The sequence below is a fragment of the Fopius arisanus genome, unplaced genomic scaffold (assembly GCF_000806365.1).
Source record: "Fopius arisanus strain USDA-PBARC FA_bdor unplaced genomic scaffold, ASM80636v1 scaffold00009, whole genome shotgun sequence".
NCBI lineage: Eukaryota > Metazoa > Arthropoda > Insecta > Hymenoptera > Braconidae > Fopius > Fopius arisanus.
This window is the reverse complement of record NW_011887748.1, coordinates 1,032,923-1,051,367: the sequence shown is the minus strand read 5'-3', so window position 1 is coordinate 1,051,367 and position 18,445 is coordinate 1,032,923. Positions and strand designations below refer to the sequence as shown.

The 18,445-nt window shown below is 39.2% G+C and overlaps 1 protein-coding gene across 1 annotated transcript in view; it reads left to right on the top strand.

Annotated features, from left to right (window-relative positions):
* Positions 1-1,923: 1,923 nt before the first annotated feature.
* The window catches only part of LOC105274073 (uncharacterized), a 30,856-nt gene continuing 14,334 nt past the window's right edge, over positions 1,924-18,445 (top strand). The window contains exons 1-9 of the mRNA XM_011316897.1: positions 1,924-2,029; positions 6,210-6,524; positions 6,598-6,944; positions 7,748-8,070; positions 8,456-8,521; positions 10,914-11,112; positions 13,312-13,563; positions 16,387-16,589; positions 17,754-17,845. Of these exons, the coding sequence (XP_011315199.1) occupies positions 6,513-6,524; positions 6,598-6,944; positions 7,748-8,070; positions 8,456-8,521; positions 10,914-11,112; positions 13,312-13,563; positions 16,387-16,589; positions 17,754-17,845 (1,494 nt within the window). The 5' untranslated portion in view covers positions 1,924-2,029; positions 6,210-6,512. The remainder of the gene's footprint in view (positions 2,030-6,209; positions 6,525-6,597; positions 6,945-7,747; positions 8,071-8,455; positions 8,522-10,913; positions 11,113-13,311; positions 13,564-16,386; positions 16,590-17,753; positions 17,846-18,445) is intronic.

The following is an 18,445-nucleotide window of genomic DNA, read 5'->3' as shown; positions in this document are numbered from 1 at the left end:
TCAGTTCTAAACAGATGATCGTAACTAGACACGCGATTTTACTCCCTTTTTCTCACTCACATCATTTTCTTCACAGAAGGTGAAGTTATAGAGAGGTATATGCCTTAGCGCCTCGTAAATTCTTGCTGTATCCGTTGTAGATAACAGCCTGTCCCAGAAATAAAAAAGTTTTCTTGTGAAAATGGAATCAGGTTGCACGCGAACTTCACAATTACAACCAATTGCCGTAATTTATTTACTATTTCCCGAATAAATCTATTATCACAGAATTATCAATTCCCATTTACAGCAGTGAAAATGGTTATTGACAAAATATTTTGTTTGGGAAATAATTTATTTTTCATATGGCCCCTGGAAAATTAATCGGGCAATTCCAAATATTTGTGGCTCTGCGACAGGAATATTGTTCCATCGGTGGTGTGTTGACGACAGGTTATCGACCCATACGTATCCTTTGAACCCCCCAACCATGTCTCATTCGTAATTTCTCTGTGATATGCCCTATATTGCCATTTCCCGGTTTTCATCTCCTGAAATTTACGTGCCATTTGAAATTATTACGAGAATATTCAGGGTAAATACGTCCAACTCGCAATAATTCTTTGGTTGAATGAATATTTTTCCGAGGTGAAACCGTTATGATTATGAAAACCCTAGTACCTGAAGAAAAGACTCACGTGCAGTCTAATTGATCGTTTAATCGCGTGCACGTTACGGTGTTAACAAAACACACGTTTGAGAATTGTTGGTGGATGGGAAATATGAAACACAATGTGGCTAGGTTTCGTGTATCATGCGAAGTTATCCAAGAGCTTTTTGCATGCACTATCAGAGGTACTTAGGGTTTTAAATAGCCCAGACATGGCAAAACTTTTATTAATGAAATGCATTTCCACGCGAATTCATTCATCTCTTTCTCCTGAAGAAAATCTGAAAATCACAAGAACGCAATTATCAATTAAAAATATTAACAATTACCATTATTTTCCCTCCTACCAGGAAATCAGTTTCAAAGACAATTTACGGAATAATAGAGTGATGATAAATATTTACTGCTGGAGAATTTAATTGTCTCGTAAAGTGTTGGGGGAAAAAGAATGAATAAAAGGTCCTCTGGGTAAGAAAGCAATTTGCCTTTAAAGTAATTAATTTAATCCAATTTTCCCTGCGTTGGTATATACCGTGGATTTATTCAGCTTGCCCTCTTTCGTGTTTTTCCACTTCACTTTTTTTATATTCTACTACTCCGGTAAATTATCTCTATTCAGTCTACCAACGATACAAAGCCGGGTGAAAAAAAAAAAAAACAATGAAAAAATTGAAAAATTATGGCCGAATGAAGGAGTTCCCCAGCATCCACTCATTCTCCCCTCACTTAAAATAAAGAAACAAGAACTAAAACGTAAAGTACGTATTGCAAATTCCATCAAGCTACTAGAGTTCAATGAAAATAACTCGTAAACACGTGTTAACATATATTTCTGTCCTACTTTCAATTGTCGGGCATCGGCAGCGTTGCCGGATCGATTATACACGAAGTACTCTAACTATTTCATCATTCTTGGTAATTTAATCTCAATTTATTGTTCATTTACTTCGGACTCGAACGAGATGATTCCCTGCATTCCCAGAATTAATCCCTCATACTTTTCTGCCCTCAGATATTCGGAGGTATATTTCGGCTAGATGCAGATCATATCCAGCGGGGGAAATAAATTCCAAACAATCATCATTGGAGTAATTAATGCAGATTATCGATGATCATCGCGTGGGGATTGATCGCGGAATGACAGGCCATGACTGGATGATAGGAGATACGGGTTTTACGTGGATGGTATTGGGCGTTGGCGTTTTACGCAGTGGAATAAAGGATAGTAGTTGGAGATTCGGCGAGAATCGCAGGGGTTGAGAAGTTTTCGTGACGGAGGGCTTTCGCACAGCACTGGCGCGACTGCGGCACTGCACCCCACCCGGGGGTTCCCTGCCAAATACCCCCAATCCGCCTGCCACCCCCGAGCACAAGGTTCACGTAAGTTTCCCATATTTACTCATTTCTCATCGGATATATTGGGGGAATTCCCTACATTTCTCCCCTTTTATTTCCGCATATTTCGGGGAGAGTGTACACTGGGGAAGTCTTTTTTTTTTTTTCATAAATATATTTAGTAACTACATGAAATTATATTTGGCATTCGCCAGTCTCTCGGCACATGGTTCATGTGAATTTTCCATATTTACTCATTTCTCATTCGAAATATTCGGGGAATTCCCCATGGCTTTTGGATTTTATTCTAATTCCGGTGAGACTTCACGTTGAGAAGAATTTTTATCATTTTTCCGTGGTATTCTAGTTATTTTGTTTTGGTGATAATTGCTCTGTTGTTTTATTTCTAATTATAATACCGTGAAAAAACCGTCTCGACGAGTTATTGAAAATGTCATTTGATTTTTCCAATTTTATTGATTCGATAAAGAGTTATCGATAATAATAAAAAATTGGTGGATAATTTTTGGAGAAAGTTCTTGACATTGCAGATTGAAAATTTTGACAAGGTACATCACGAGAATAGATCGCGTGAAGGGATTTAACGTTAGAAATATGTCTGACTCAAACGTGACTCATACCACTGGATTATATGCAGTATATCACGAGAGAAAGCAAAATCCCTCTCTCATTTTCGTCGGTAATTCCTCATATTCATCGCTCCGCTCTATTCCTCCATTATCGTGTCTTTTTTCACAGGAAAAACATGTACCTAACCCAGTATTACCACTTTCCCAGGGATATTTCACCCCATTCACCGAGAAAGAATGCGACACGTAAGATGCACTCGTGGAGGACTTTATACGCGTCCAATATTACACGTTTTTCCACACTTCCATGCACTTTTCCCTCTTTCTCCTTTTTCCACTTTCGTGGACGTCATCTGTTTTTCCCCCGGACAAGAACCAATAACGATTTTCCTTCCCTCAAAACTCCTCTCTTCCTGCGTTTTTGTTTTTTTTTTCTGCTACTGCTCTCATGTACTCAGAAGAAAATTGCACAGAATGAAAAATTCTACTAGCACGACTTGTGGTTCTACTGTGATGCATCCTTTTTTTTCCTCATGTTTTCGTTTACATGATACCTGTGAAAATGATACTGTTTCCGGAAGTACGTGAAAATGAGTTGTCTGTCGAGTTTGAAGAAAGTGAATGGAATTATTTTCCCGTTGATATTTCATTTTCCTGGGTGAATATTAAATGTTAATGTGCAGAGGCTTTTAATAACGTATTTAATAATATCCATAATCGAATGATTAAAGTGCAATCGCACAATTAACTTGATGAAATTGTTTTCCATGGAAAATGAAAAAAACAAATATCCATCTTGTCATTAGAGTCACGACAGTAGTTCAGCGATGAGTAAAAAAAAAAGGAATTGAGTGTCAGATGATTTTTATCATACGCTTCACGTACTGGCATACCACATGGCGTCATAATCTCTCTGTACGAACCTCTCTTACGTTTTTTTCTATCGTCCCACGCCACCCCTTCCGAACAATGCGCAATTACAATTTCTATAAACCCGGATAAAATTCAAAATTCCATTATTACTAATAAATCAAGCCTAAACAAATCCCAGGATTTCATCGCGTCGTGTCGAATTGATCACTCCAAAATTTAATCATATTAACAAACTAATTACTGCATCCATCATTGGCAATTATCCCAGTGCAATCTTTTAATTAGTGTGATGCTGCTGCGGGAAATGCTGATTGAATGCCATAAGTCATCTTGATGACACAAATATGTCAATCAATTAAAAAATATTAATCCGACGGTCATTATCGGTGTCACAAATCATCACTTGAGCAGTCGTTTCCTATATTTAGATAATCGCGTAATAATCTGAGTGAAAAAATCCTCTTGAATTCAATAAAATAAACTTCATTGAGATTAAACTCATTCCCGTGTTTATCGAAGGGAACGAGAGGGACTCGAACAACTGATACATTCGAGTCCTCAATGCTCAATACCGAATAAGGGCGTATATTCCTTCCGTTTATTCGTCTCATCCCATCTCTCCCCTATTCTCGTTAAATCCGTACTCTCAACCGTGTCAAGTACTCAAGTATAGGTACCAAGCCATCCGTACTTAACCGTTGACCGGGAATAATTGTTATGGATTCGGAGGTTCACGGTAACCCAAACTTCTTGGAAATGTTACCAAAGTTATTCAAGATTCAATAATCTCCCGAGAAGAGTTGAAGACTCAGCGGAAAACCCACTGAATCACCGCCTCGGCAGAAACTCGAGATCGAAAAAAAAAAAAAAAATAGTATTGAATTCCAAAAATAAAGGGTAAATGGAATCAACAAACTCCGCGTAAAAGCGAAACTGTCGCTAATGAGGACTGTGACAATGCGGTGAAACAAGAAATAGGAGAAAAAAAAAAGTAATGGATGGCAAATGGGCCCGAGGGCTATAAATCCCTGCGAATGATCGGATGTGTACGACGCGGGAGGGGGTCGGGGGGTTCCCCTGACCTAGATATTGCAACCAACCACGACCAGTAACTAATAATATGGACACAGGTAAACCTCGCGAGCTAACGCAATCGATTGTGTCCGAGCGTATGTGCCACGGAGCGAAGCCTCGTTAACCATATACCCATCATCCTGAAGAGACGAAGACTCAGTGGAAAGAAACAGTCTATGTACCACAAATATGTACCAACAGAGAGGGATATATATCGAAAAAAAGAAGGAGAGGTACCATGTGATCATACCAGGTGGAAAAGTTGCCCTCGTGGTTATTCCACCGAGCGGATGAAATTCGATCCAGTCAAAGAGACTTCTCTCGCTCTTTTCCACGAGTAAAGTATCTTATCGCTTTTTTTTTTCGCATATCTTTGGATCCAATAAAAATTCAACATCGATTGAATATTGCCAATGGTAAATCACGCGGGACGCTCCACTGGGGTTTAATTAAATTCGGGACTGGCAGTTTTCAATTGGAGTTGAGGTTTTTTTTTGGGGGGGGTAATTGCTGTGGAAGTTATTGTTTATCGGGTACTCGATGTTTTGTCATGAGGGTAAATCCTTCGTGGGAATTTTTCGGCTGAGGGGCCCTTTGGCTTTTCCATAATAATTACGAAATGGTTGAGTGAAAAGTGGAATTGTGCCCGTCCTAGGAACTTTGATGAGCGTTGGTGGAATTTCTAGGGTATTCCTGGGGCGATCATGTCGGGATAGTGCACCTTTGACGATATGAGAAAGAATTGGAAGAATCGCGCTACCAATGCCAGCTTATCGTCTACTTTTATTGTCAACGTCAAGTTTGCATTTAGATAGAACGAGTGGAAGAGATGAAGAGGAGAATAAGAGGACTGATAAAATGAAAAGTGTAATGTGGAATTTTCTGTATCGGATGGTTGAGAAGAAATAGTACGTGACATTGTTTTCGTTGGAGGTAGATCTGAAAAATTTTCCCTGATTTTTTATTTATCTTGAATCGAAGGATTTTCTTCCGATTAAATAATATCTCTTAAAGCCCTCGGGCAGTGGTACAATTTCACCGTTGACCCAACTATTTCTCACGTTATAAATTTCACTGCGTAATCGGGGGATGAAATTTTCCAACATATTTGAATTTCAAGTGATTTTTCATGAATATATACATTTTTTTTTTGTTTTCGTTCGCTTTTTTTCACTTCACTCTCGGTGAACGGCCTTTCTATCCGGGGCGCAACGGACCGGGAGTTTCGACACCTCGTCACCTTTTTCTGTTCATCCGCCCATACATACTCTCTTCCAGTTCGATCCCCCGGTTTACTTCGTGTCTGGACGCTGCAGATAGGTGTAGAACAAATAGAAAAAAAAATCGGAAAAACCAGTTTTCCATGAGGAAAACTCACTCCCGAAATTACGGCGCCATTCTATGACGAAGTCATTTCAAAGTCGCATTTAAATCATTTGAAATCAATTAACCAAATCGAAGTTCACGCTTTTCATAATTCATCAAATATTCTATCTATCATTCTTCAATCACAAGGTTCGGGAATGATCTCCTGTGATTGCGCTGAAATCATCGGTCATGAAGTCTCATTAAAAATAGGTTAAAGTAGTTGACTTAATTTAAAAATAAACTGTGAAGTAATTTCATACGTTAAACGAATTGGCGTATAAAAATGATTTTGCTGATGATTGAATGAAATAATTGAACAGGGATGCGTGGACAATCGCAACTCGGGAAAAGGATCAAGGGGTGGTACAAAAGAGACAGGGGAGTCGCAGTCGCCGCCAGTACGTGGAAGTAGTCATAATGCGACTGACAGTGCTATCAAGGACGGCGATCTTTTGGCACACGCTGCATCCGCTCTCAAAAGATTGCACTTTCAATCAGCGGGTGGTAGTCGCAGCTGTCGGACTGTACCCAACATTACAACGGTACCCCAGGTTGTCGTCTTCAGTTCCAGTACAGCCTCCATCGAGACGACCATCTACAACAGCACCGACAGTGCCAAGACAATGGTCACTACGGTAAATCGCCTATATTAAATTTAATCTCATTAAATTAATTTTTTTATTAATGGAATGAAAGAAAAATTTTCAGGTAACAACAGACTCGGAACAGCGTGACGACAGTCTTGATCTGATCGACGAGCCCTCGGAGATGTCACCACCCGCTTCCTCAGTTAATCATTCGGCCTCACCTCCGTTAAAAATCGATTCAACAAATTTAGAAAATTTATCAAAGAGCACAACAGCCAATGGTACACATCAGCGCACCACTGCCCCAAGCGTTGATGCACCATGTGGAGGTTCAGCAGGTGTCAATACCATTAATGGTGTTGGTGCACCACCACCGACACCCCTTATTGGTGCACGTCAGGAAAATCGTTTTACATTTACCAGTGGTAAAACACCGGCATTACCCGATCTCCGAACATCTGACTTCAGGTGAGTGATTTTTTTGCCGAATTTTACAGCATCATTAATATCTCGATTCACCGAGGTGGTTAAATTTCATCGGAAATCCGTAGACACACTGCTGCGAATCATTGAACGTAGAATATTAATGGCTCGAAAGAGCCGGTGTAGTTTGAGTGGAATTTTATCCCGAAATTTTTCCATCAATTATTACCGCCTAATGTTTCCCAACTCTATTTTTGCCCCAGGATATCTGTCAAATATCCATAATGCCGATGTATTGAGCGTACACAGACCTCTCGGTTAATCTCGATATAGTGTTCAATCGATAATTCGTCAAGTTGACGAGGGTCGAGTTTCGCCTTTCGTTCTCTCCACAACTCCGTCACGTGTATCGTCAGCGTTTACATACACCCGTCACTATTTTTATTTTCCATGTACAAATTCTCCACAAAGTATCAAATATACAATCTGCATTGAGTTATGCACAATTTTGCCAGTGTATTGACAATTTTCCCGAGTAATGAGGGTCGCGTGGAAAACACCAATAAAATCACAGCACCGAAGCAATTACCCCGCTGTTCAAACCTATTAAAACAACACTGTTATTGCGTCTCAACGAGCGACGTACTGTGCCATTGCTTTCACATCAAGTTTATGGAAAGTGCACATTGTTTACGGCACTTGTGGAGAGAGTTCGAGGGGGATAGGGTAGATCAATAATTGATATCGAATATGCCTGTGAGAATTCGTTTATTCGCACGCCCATATTGCCTTATTGCCATATTGCCATATTGCCAATTGATAGTTTGGACATTTGGTAATAATTCCAGTACTCCAGTTCGGGGATCTGTGGACGCAGGTCAGCCAGATCCCCATCACTTGAACTCGATGTTGGCCCTGGTAGCTGCCAAGGAGAGTATGTTACAAGAGGAACCCGCTGTAATAAATCACATAAACGCAAATTCAGGCTTGAGTAGAAAAAATGATGCACAAATAATCGGTGATGGTAGAGAGAAGGTGAAACAAGCTAAGGGATCGGCCAAGCCGAGTATAAATGTCACCACAAATCCTCTGGATATATCACTCTGCGGTACCCAACCAACCTGCAACACCCAGACATCGGGGAGTACCAGAGGCCGAGGAAGACCACCAGGTAATTACCGGGTTCGTTTTGAATGCAGTCAAATTGTTGATTAATTTTGTTTCATATCTCGATGAATTAGATACTCAGCAGACCAGTGCACGCGATATTAAGCTTGATTGCGATTTTATTAGAGTCTTTCAGTTTTGATTTTTCATCGTAAATGAAGTGCAGAGTCGGTACTAGAAATATCCGATGACGAGTGAATGAAATAAAACGATCGAAGATGTAAATTCGTTGCGCAAGTTTTTCATGGTATACCGTGGTGAACAATATGGGAATGATTATTTTCGTTTGTCGTTGTTTGAGATATTGCGAGTGCACGGTGATAGAGGACTGTTTAAAAAGTGATGGAAAATGCAGGCGAAAAATATGAATTGATTGTTCTTTCTTTCAGAAGCTCATCCCCTCGTTTCAACCATTCATTCATGGGTCAGGCTCTTTTTCCCGTTTTGCGCAATAGGTACAGTCCGGGTGCCCCAGGAAAGAACTCTTAAATGCGAGAACATGAATGGACTTTTTTTCGCAATCCTTTCAGTACATTTTTTTTTCACATTGAATCATTCACATGATTTTTGGAAACACTCTTTTATAGACTATTTCGCTGGTTAGTTGAGATAAAAGGGAAACGTCTTTCTGGGCTCTTTCTTGGGGTGTACGAACTCGATGAGAGTACAAAACACGTGGCGCTTGTTAGCTTTGATTTCTCTCATTTCATTTTAAATTCGAGAGGCATAAGAAGATGAATTATTTATTAACTCGGCCAAATAAATTCTCTCTGGAGTTTTGTGAATATTAAAACGCTCTTTTACGAGAGATATTTTTTTTATTCCGAGGTAATTCTGCAGAATTGGAAAAACGCGACGAAATACTTTTATCTTCTTATATCGTCTCATCACACGTCTATTTATCTCATTTTGTCCTCTCGCAAGTGCATTTCGTGAGATTCATGAGACTTGGTATCACTCTGTCGGGATAACTCGGTCTTTTATTAAAAATTCCGAGATGAAATACTCTCTGAGATTTTCCCTATGCCAGAGCAGAGTACCTGATAAAATAGCGATGAATGGAGTAAATTCTCAATCATAAATATGTGAAACTGATGAAGATCCGAGAGTACATGAATTGAAAATTTCAAGTAATATTTTATGCCACTACTCCTGAGTCTCATCTATAGCTGCCAATTTTTTTTTTATTTCTCATGAGCTATTTTTCACCAGAGCTTTACAATATTCACGACTCGTTCACTCGTCAAGACACCTCAGAGCGTCAACGAGGTATTTCCCTATGAATTGAACAATTGTTCCTCGAGGGAAAAAAAAAATTCAACACCACTTTTGAATAAATAAACGGCGCCCCGAGCACTGCACGCCCCATTAATATAAAAACACGAGAAAAAAAAAAGCGCGATAGAGTTCGACACGAAAAATGGTAGGAATTAATTAAAACCGTTGAGTGAACAAAAATTGGTGGAAACGAAACATTTCGAGTAAAAGCTGATGTTGGATTAAATCGACGAACTTGAAGCCCTCGTGAATAATTGAAATCCGGACGAATTCTCTGTTTCGCAATACTTCAACGATTTCGATCAAGTTGACATGGCGAATTGACTAGCAAATTAATGTGCAAATAAATGGTCAAGCAGATGATTGCAGGTAGCAAATGACGAATGTATTTACTTGAATTATTGAAATTTGTAATTGAAACAAATTTTGATGCTGCTGACGTGAGAATGGGAGACATATGCATTGGCTTGATACGACGTATTTAACCGTAAAATCGTCAAAATAATTTGATACGTGGGATAGTAATTTTAGCCGATGATATATATTGGTGGAGACGGTGAAACGTGCTGGTGGTTCAATAATCGATGGGGTTGTATATGGAGGCATCGAGTTAAATCGATTTTCCACGTATCCATACGTGCCATCGGAGTAAAACCACGTTTGCGTAGGGTAAAAGGGCACAGACGAGCTCGAGTCTCATGACGACATTTATGGTGTTTCAAACAACGAGGGTGTGCTTGATAGTGCACGCATAACAAATGCAATTCACCGGTTGATACTCTATTGAAGGTCTCATCTACCGCGACTCCAGTCAAAGTGTAATTGATTATTTAATCGCTTGCCCAGGGGTTTCCAACGGTTAGAATTCAGTTAAGCGTTGGAACCAGGCCCTTGCATTGCTCGTATGTACAGGCCTATTCAGTTTCCGATTACGCCACACTATAAACCACGGAATTTCCACTATTGACTTCCGATGATTACTCGTGAATTTCATCAGAAATACAATTCATGGCCTCGTCGACGCTCAATCAAACTCTATCACTGTCTTTCACCTGGCTATGTATCTTCGCATCTCAATTGCAATAGGAATGCGCTTTAAAAAATTAATATCAATCATCTTGTGGAGATTTGAAGATAAGAGTTTTTTCACTCTTCAAGGAATAATCGATTCACCCCAATGACTTAAACAGCTCTGAAATTCTCAAATTTTCACGTTAATATTTGTAATTTCTTTAAAATCCTAAATTCATAAATATCCCATTTTCTTGAGTCACTGGGTTACGTGCTCTGTGAATAATTTTAAATGATATTTCACAAGCTAAAAAGTACTTTGAATCTCCTCAAACTTGTGAAACTCTTAGATAAGTTCAAAACTGCCTTGAACTCGGTCTTTACACGCGCACATAAATTCACTGAAGACAATTTTATCGCTATGGAATGACAGAGTGATGTTTCAAAAATACATTAAACGAATGGTAACCCATAGTGAGAATGTAATGTGAAATAAATACCAGTGTAAATACAATGCAGTAATTCACTGAATTTTTATTTGTGAATTTGAATTGAAAGGTGGAAATGCCACCGGAACAAAAAGAACAGCGCAGGCTACAATTGTGGTACAACAGCCTTCTCTATCATTGGATGCACCAGCAGCGACAATATTGCTGAGACCGGACATTGATGCTAGAAGAAGAGAAGAGAACATGCGACAAGTATTCGACGTTGCTGGTACACTTACTTTCCAAGAGATTCATGACATTGAAATGAGGTCAGTCGATTTTCATTAACTCCCTTATTTTATCTCCTGCCAACATCCAAATGCCATTTCAAAAAAATGAAAATGAAAATGCGAGGATTTCACTGGTGGTCTCCCTTAATTTCCTCTCTTCCCCCATCGTAACTCCTCACTTGGACATTTATAACACAACATATACCCCCCGTCTTGCGTGCGACAGCACAGTTTGAGTAATTTCCTTTTAGCCAGAATTTATCGTTTCAACCCCATTCCAATCTACCCACCAAGATGCTTATCTTTGCAATTCGAAATTAGCGCAAACGTGCTATTCACGGTGTGCACGAATTTCCATAATGACACGGTGTTTCAAACTGTTGAACTCCTACCCAGACAGATGAAAAATAGCGCATGTCAGTTTTAAAAGCATCCGTGGGATAGAATTGACCTCGATTGGTGGAAATTTATTGGGTACCAATTGCGGGTAGAGTCAAGGATTTGAGTCTAATGTCTATTGACTCTGAACCACTGAACATTTCAGGAGAAGCTTCGACTTTCTCACTTCTCCAATGATCATTACACTGAATAATTTCAATTCTCTTTCCCTGAATGTCTCATTTGGCCAAAGCTGGAGTGTCAAAGTGCTTTTTTTCGCGTCATTCCCATGAGCGCAAAAGCCGGTTAGTGAAAAAACATGAGACCTGCCTTTGCGTTCGGTCACGTTCGTATTCATTTATTTTATCCCTCAGTAGAGTGAAAAGGTATAAAACCGAATAAATTTCCCATCCAACTTGTGCTCACGGGACGGTATAACAGCTAAATGACGCCGGAAAAAAAGTTTTGTGGCCGAAAAAAAAAGGAACAGCGAGGAAAGAAGTAAGAAAGATTTGTGAGGAGAAAAAAAAAGAAAAGGATAAGAGGTGATGGGATGATTCGAGTGATTGAGTCGAGCAGTGAAATATATCGAGGACCGGGAGGAAATAAATGGCAAATTGAAGAGATAGATGTCAGAGCGCCCAGTTGGTACTGCAATGAGAATAGTACTTTCTCTTGACTTATATTCCTAACATTTCCCTTGTCAGGTACTCCGGATGTACAGTGGGATGAGTATTACATCCGCTCAATTTAGTCTGGTAAAGACTTATGTATTATCGAGTCTGATTTTATGCCATTGTTAACTCTCGATAATTGCTCGGTATTTCAAGATTATTCTGTCTGCAAGGATAAAATCAATGGAAGGGCCCATCTGTGTCTGGGGATAATCTATTATTTCTAGTGTGAGAGTAAGAAGGAGACGAGAAAAAGAGACTGTACCTTGTAATTTCACCAGGAAATGAAAATAAATTCTTTTTGCTTCCATATGCAGGCTTTGTATTGGGCCTTATTCAAATTGCCATTTTTTATCTTCTCGATGATCAAAGAAAAATATTATGAGCAATATCAATGGAACTGAATTTCAGAAAATCCATTCGGAAAAATAAAATCCCATAAACCAATTATTTAAAAAATAGGAAATTACCACCAGTTGAGGACGACGTCGCGAAATTTTGATTCTATTATCACCTTGGGGGCTTGAGGAGTATCAGGATGAAAATTGGATCATTAAAATATTTATCCCATGTGGGAACAAGGGCTGAATTGTCCGCCGGACATAAAACCGAATTACTGAGTTCTCTGAGACACGAAAACGTCCACCCAGTAACATTGTTACACACAAGGGGAAGACCGGAGAATGAACAAGAGAGGAGTATTATTCAATATCGAAGAGGACACCCTCGATACCACCACCCTTTTTGTGTTCGTTGAACTGACTGAATGAAGGAGGCTGTTGGGAAATTCTTGATATGACAATGTGAATATCCTGTGAGACAGGGAATTCTCAAACTTTTCTCATCTTCCAACTTTTTTCCCCGTCTTTTTCGCTCCAGAACCAGCGAACACAATCAAGCACTGATAGACAACCCTGATCGACAGAAAGACTGTCTTTCATTATTTGACGACAGATTTCTTGAGGTACTACAACCGTCGAAACGCGTATGAAACAATATTTTTTTTTATTAACAATTTAAAAACAATCCATTTCTCTTATAAACGGCAATCTTATAATAACACATCTCGATTTTTTTTATTTTAGAAATTTTTGGAAATCTTGAATGTCAAGCGAAAGAATATTAAAAATTGTGAGAGGGTAAGATTACTCTCGTCTAATATCTATCCATCGATATTTTGTTCCAGATACGGTAGTCCCCATCACAGCAGATCGCAATCGGTGAAGACACCGGGGAGTCGGTCATCGGGACGTCCAAATTACTTGTGTCTTCCACAGCAACGATCTCGTGTTGCCAGCATGCCGAATACCGGAGTTGAAGAGGAATACTACAGACTGAGGCACTTCAGCATAACGGGAAAGGGTGTCGTCAACCGTGGTGATTCCCTTAAAAGCCGACGATCCCGTTCCAACAACAGCGTTGCCTCGAGCAACTCCAGGTGAGCACAGATGTCACCCTCAAGAGCCCACCCACTTGCCCTCACTATTTTTCTTGCTGTACGCCATTTTAGCCATCACTGACACGCTCAAATGCCTTTGTAACATTTCACCCCGAAGGATATATGAGCTAGGTGGAATTTTCGTACACTATCGGGTATTTTCATCCCCCAGGTCTCGAAGGGACTCACCCCCCGGGTCGTAAAGCCATCGAGTTTGTTATCCCAGGGTTGGGGATTTCTTGAAATCTAATGGCTCAATGGATATCATTCTTGCTTATGTCATTTTTTTCAATCATCGTCGTTTAAACAACTGTCAATTGACAAATCGATCAGTCAAACATCGTGACGTTAACGGCGCGAAGGAATGGGGAACGGGAAAAAATTATCCAGAAAATGGCTTTCTGCCATCAGTCTCAACCGGAGAAAAAAAAACCGTGACAATCCCCTATTTTTTTTTATCTCTTGTTCCGTACTTGTACGATAAATTATCCACTAAACTCTCGTATCCCTTTTTCTCCTTGACTCGAAAGAGCTAGAAGTACCGAAGCGGTAAGGGATTGAACGAGTTTAGAACAGAGAAATTCAATCGGAATTTTTACCCCCATTCCGTATATCGATGGAATCCATATTCACGGAAGTCATGAAATACGAAATAACACAAGTGACAAGTTTTTCAAGGAGAAGGTACACTCCTGCGGTACTTTCTTCTGATAAAACTTCCGGGTGACTGGTTATTGACTTTTCCAAAAATAATCCCCATTACCTGTTTCATAATCCAACTAAAAGAGTTGGTAAACGTGATCTTCAGCTATCGGGATGAAAAAGTGGTTCTTTTGATAGAAAAACAAAAAGAAAAAAAGGGAAAAAAAAATGGGAGGGAATATGGGACTGGGGCTTTATGAAGTTCGGAGCGGTGATATTGAAAAGCGAACACAAAGTGCAACACTGAATCAATTACAGTGATGGAAATATTGCGTTAGGTTAGCAGCACAGCCTATACTTGCAAGCTGTGAGGTTGCTGCATGCATACGACGTTAGAGTGGAGAGACTTTAGGGAAAAGCCTCATCTATTATAAGCGACAACCTAACACCCTATGATGCATCTTACATATGCCATCATGCATGAAGGCATTCTGTTCGTATAATTGCACGTTCATTTATGCCATTGAATGTTACACAATTTGATTAAATCCATTTCCCATTTTGAATTGACATTGGAGGGCGTTATCAATTGTGACATAATATTAATGACTTGATAATTTTCTTTCAAGAAGAAAGGGCCGTCATTGTGGAAAATTCATTGAACAAATTGATAACTGAATTAATTAATTGATGGTTAATTATAAAATTTCAGGTATTCTCTCGAAGCTAAACATTATAGGTAATTTTTCATCTCCTCTTTTTTTAATATTTTTCGATTAAATGTTTTTTTTTTTTCTTTTAAAAACAGTCTGCCTTTTTTACATCGAAATTTCGTTGATATCTGTAGATGGAATGGATCCATAAACTGTAAATATTGAATTTGGGACTAGTTTCTTCAGTCCACCAAATATCGATAATGCTATTTTTCATTATAATTATGAGCTCTCAATAATGTCATGCAATAAGAGGTTTTTTTTTTTCACACTGCACTTTTATTTGTTAGCACACTTGGGGGTTGTATAATAGCCATTCTATTTTTTTTTTTTACGAGGCACATCAAACGGTACCACCGAGGGTTCCCTCAGATGATTTTCAAGGCAATAAAAACGACGGTAAACAGTGATATTTATTTCTCTTCCCTATTTCTGTGTTTATATATCTGATGTCAACAAGAGGAGGCAATAACAGTGTTAGAAGAAAATAAATGGATAGAGATTGGGATCAATTCTCTAGATCGAACTCGTGAGTTTACGTGTGACGAATTTAGGCAAACGTAGACCCGCGTGTTAGACCTTAGAGTGTGATCCGTGACCATCAAATTTGTGGCTTGACCAACCTATACCCAAGGGTACATCTGCTAATGGCAAATGTCCACCTGATGAGCTGACACAACCAGGTGAATCCACGTACACCGTACATAATATGGCATCTCTATGTATTGATCGACCCTCATCGAGTACTTCAGGAAATATGTTTTTACGGTCTACCCCGAGCCAGGAAGTACCTCGTCTCCTGGCATCCGCTGGTTGAAAAAAAAAAGCCAAAGATCATCAGAGATGAGAAGGAAAACGGAGAAAAAATAAAACTGAAAAAAAAAAATTATAGCACTGGTACGACAAATGGACGCAGCTGCTGAAAAAAAAATGTGGAGCTGATTGAGTAAATTTTCCAGGCGAATATTTCCGATTTTTTTTTGTGTCCACTATGAGTAGAATTAAGCGATTAATAAATCCGTGATTTAAAGTGAGGGAACAATGGATTCAGGTGCTATTGCCCTGTGGCAAATACAGATAAATCAGGTGTATTTGGAGTCCTTTGAGTTTACCCAGTGCCTATAGAGGCATTGTACAATCAGGTTGAAGCAGAATTCCGTCATGGTATACATCATGTGCAATGCATGTGTCAGCTATTCCCCTTAGTCCCCTCTTCACAATCATTAACCGTCTGCCTTGCTCTAGAGTGTTTCAAACAGGATAATTTCAGTCCGTTCCCCCAACCACGTGTATTTGCATTGAAGGATTCAATTGCTCCCCCAATTTTCCCCTCCCAGTAATCAATTGGAGTCAATTTTTTAGCGTATTTCTATCGTTATCTATGATTAAATTGTTACGTGATAAAATATGGCAGTTGAGTGGAGGAAGATCAGTGGTTAACTGTTGTGTACAAAATGTTTTGTTTCAGTACCGAGCATTTAACAGCCTCTTATCCGGGATCAGCGAGAAATTCAGCTGCTGGTTCGTTAGCGAGTTCGCGTGAAAGCAGCGCATCACAGGGATCAACTCCTTATCGCGTACTCATGCTAGGTGCACCGTCTGTGGGAAAAAGCTCACTCGTATCACAATTCATGACGTCCGAGTATCTGCACGCCTACGATACCTCCATCGGTGAGTCCATTATTAATCTAGTTGAGAATGATATTCGAGTACATCGTAAAACTTGGGTAAATGAAATTGTAGAGAAGAAAATAATTGTCTGAGAGGAGTATCACTGTTTCCGTGGCTTCGACCCGGATTCGCTGAGTAGGAAACAGAATGCACTTGATATTATATATTTGCATCGATGAGAAAATTCATTTAATTGGCAATTATCAATACTGGGTAATTGGCAATTGAAATATCAAATTTTCACTGGTTAAAAATTCAGTGTTACCTATTCTTCCAATTCATCTTACCTAACGATCAAATCCAATTAACCGAAAGAGCTGCCATCAACTGTTGTACGTATCTCATATGCGTGACCTAGTTTAATTTTCATCCGTCACCAATCCGAGTTGCTTGATTTATTGCCGAATTAGGATCGATGCACGCAGGTGGTGTAGAAAATGGAATATTCGAGTTGCTGAATTTTTAACTGCTAGGGCATGTTTTCGGGAAATAATTCCCATGCAATCGCCATAAATATTTAATAAACATCACTATTGATATCACATATCGATGCATCGATACTCTATTAAAAAATAACAGCTGAACTTTCAAATACAAGTATTTGAAATTTTTAACAGCAGAGAAATACATGACATTTCTCAGTCTATTAAAAAATCCATTACCATTTACTGCGAAAATTTTGTAATTAAAATTTGATGAAAAAACGCTCAATAATATCGGGATATCAATAAATATCTAACAGTGTACCTCATCCCCCGAAAAAAACAAAACTGATGTTCTAGATTCGAGAGAACACAAAATTCTAGAAAATGTTGACTGAGAAGTAAGAGTTTTCATGGAGATAGTCAACACCGTAATTGGTGTACACGTCATCCCCTGCCCGAGGAAAATTCTCCCCATCTCTAAAAGCCTAACATCTATAAACAACATTCAGTACTTGTTGATCTACACCCTCGCCTCCCTGATTTCTTTCATCTGCATGCGTCTTGGAGTTTTACTTCCCTTATTTACCCTCTGAATTTTCCATTCGCCTCAATCCGCCTCATGTACGCGTGAAAATTCATATTTTCCACTCAAAGAAACTGATTGGGACTCAGACTGGGTGAATAGTCGAATATTAAAACAGAGTTTATTTAGTATTTTGAGTAGCAAATTGTGTTTCAGATGACGAGTCAGGAGAGAAAACTGTGAGTGTACTGTTGGCTGAGGAGGAATCGGAGCTCACATTTATCGATCATCCGAGTGCTGAAATGACGGTGAGTTTTTTTTACATTGAAAAACGAATTTCTAGATAAAAGGGCGAAGGGTGCACTTACCTTACCACATAATAAAAAGTTACCCAGAGGGTTTTATGTCATTTTCATCCAGCCCCGAAGTATTTGACGTCCGACTGCTTCTGTTATTTTTACCCAGTGACTTCCTTACCTTCAACTAGAGCAATAAAACCGTCATCTGAAGAAGCTATTCTTTTTCTCAGAAGACCACGACAATGCTTGGATTTTCATCAGACACAATGGGTCATAAGAGTATGAGAAATTTTTTTTTACGAAGAAGCTCAACCGCGAGAGTTATGCAGACTTATTCAATTCAGTCAGTTGATATTTTATTCTCCGCTGAATGCCTAAGTCTCGCGTTATAAAAGGCCGTGGAAAGACCAAAACATAATTGCAAAACTTTCTTAATCAAGGAACTTCTGAAATGAACAATAGTTCAACCTACTAAAATTCAAAATTGCCATCGAAATATGCGATCAAGCCGTTCATTTTTGCCTCCGTCATGGCATAAAATGTCAAGATCCATCATTCAACGTGCGGCTGGTACTTGAACAAGTTGAATATGCGTTGTTTTAGGAGATT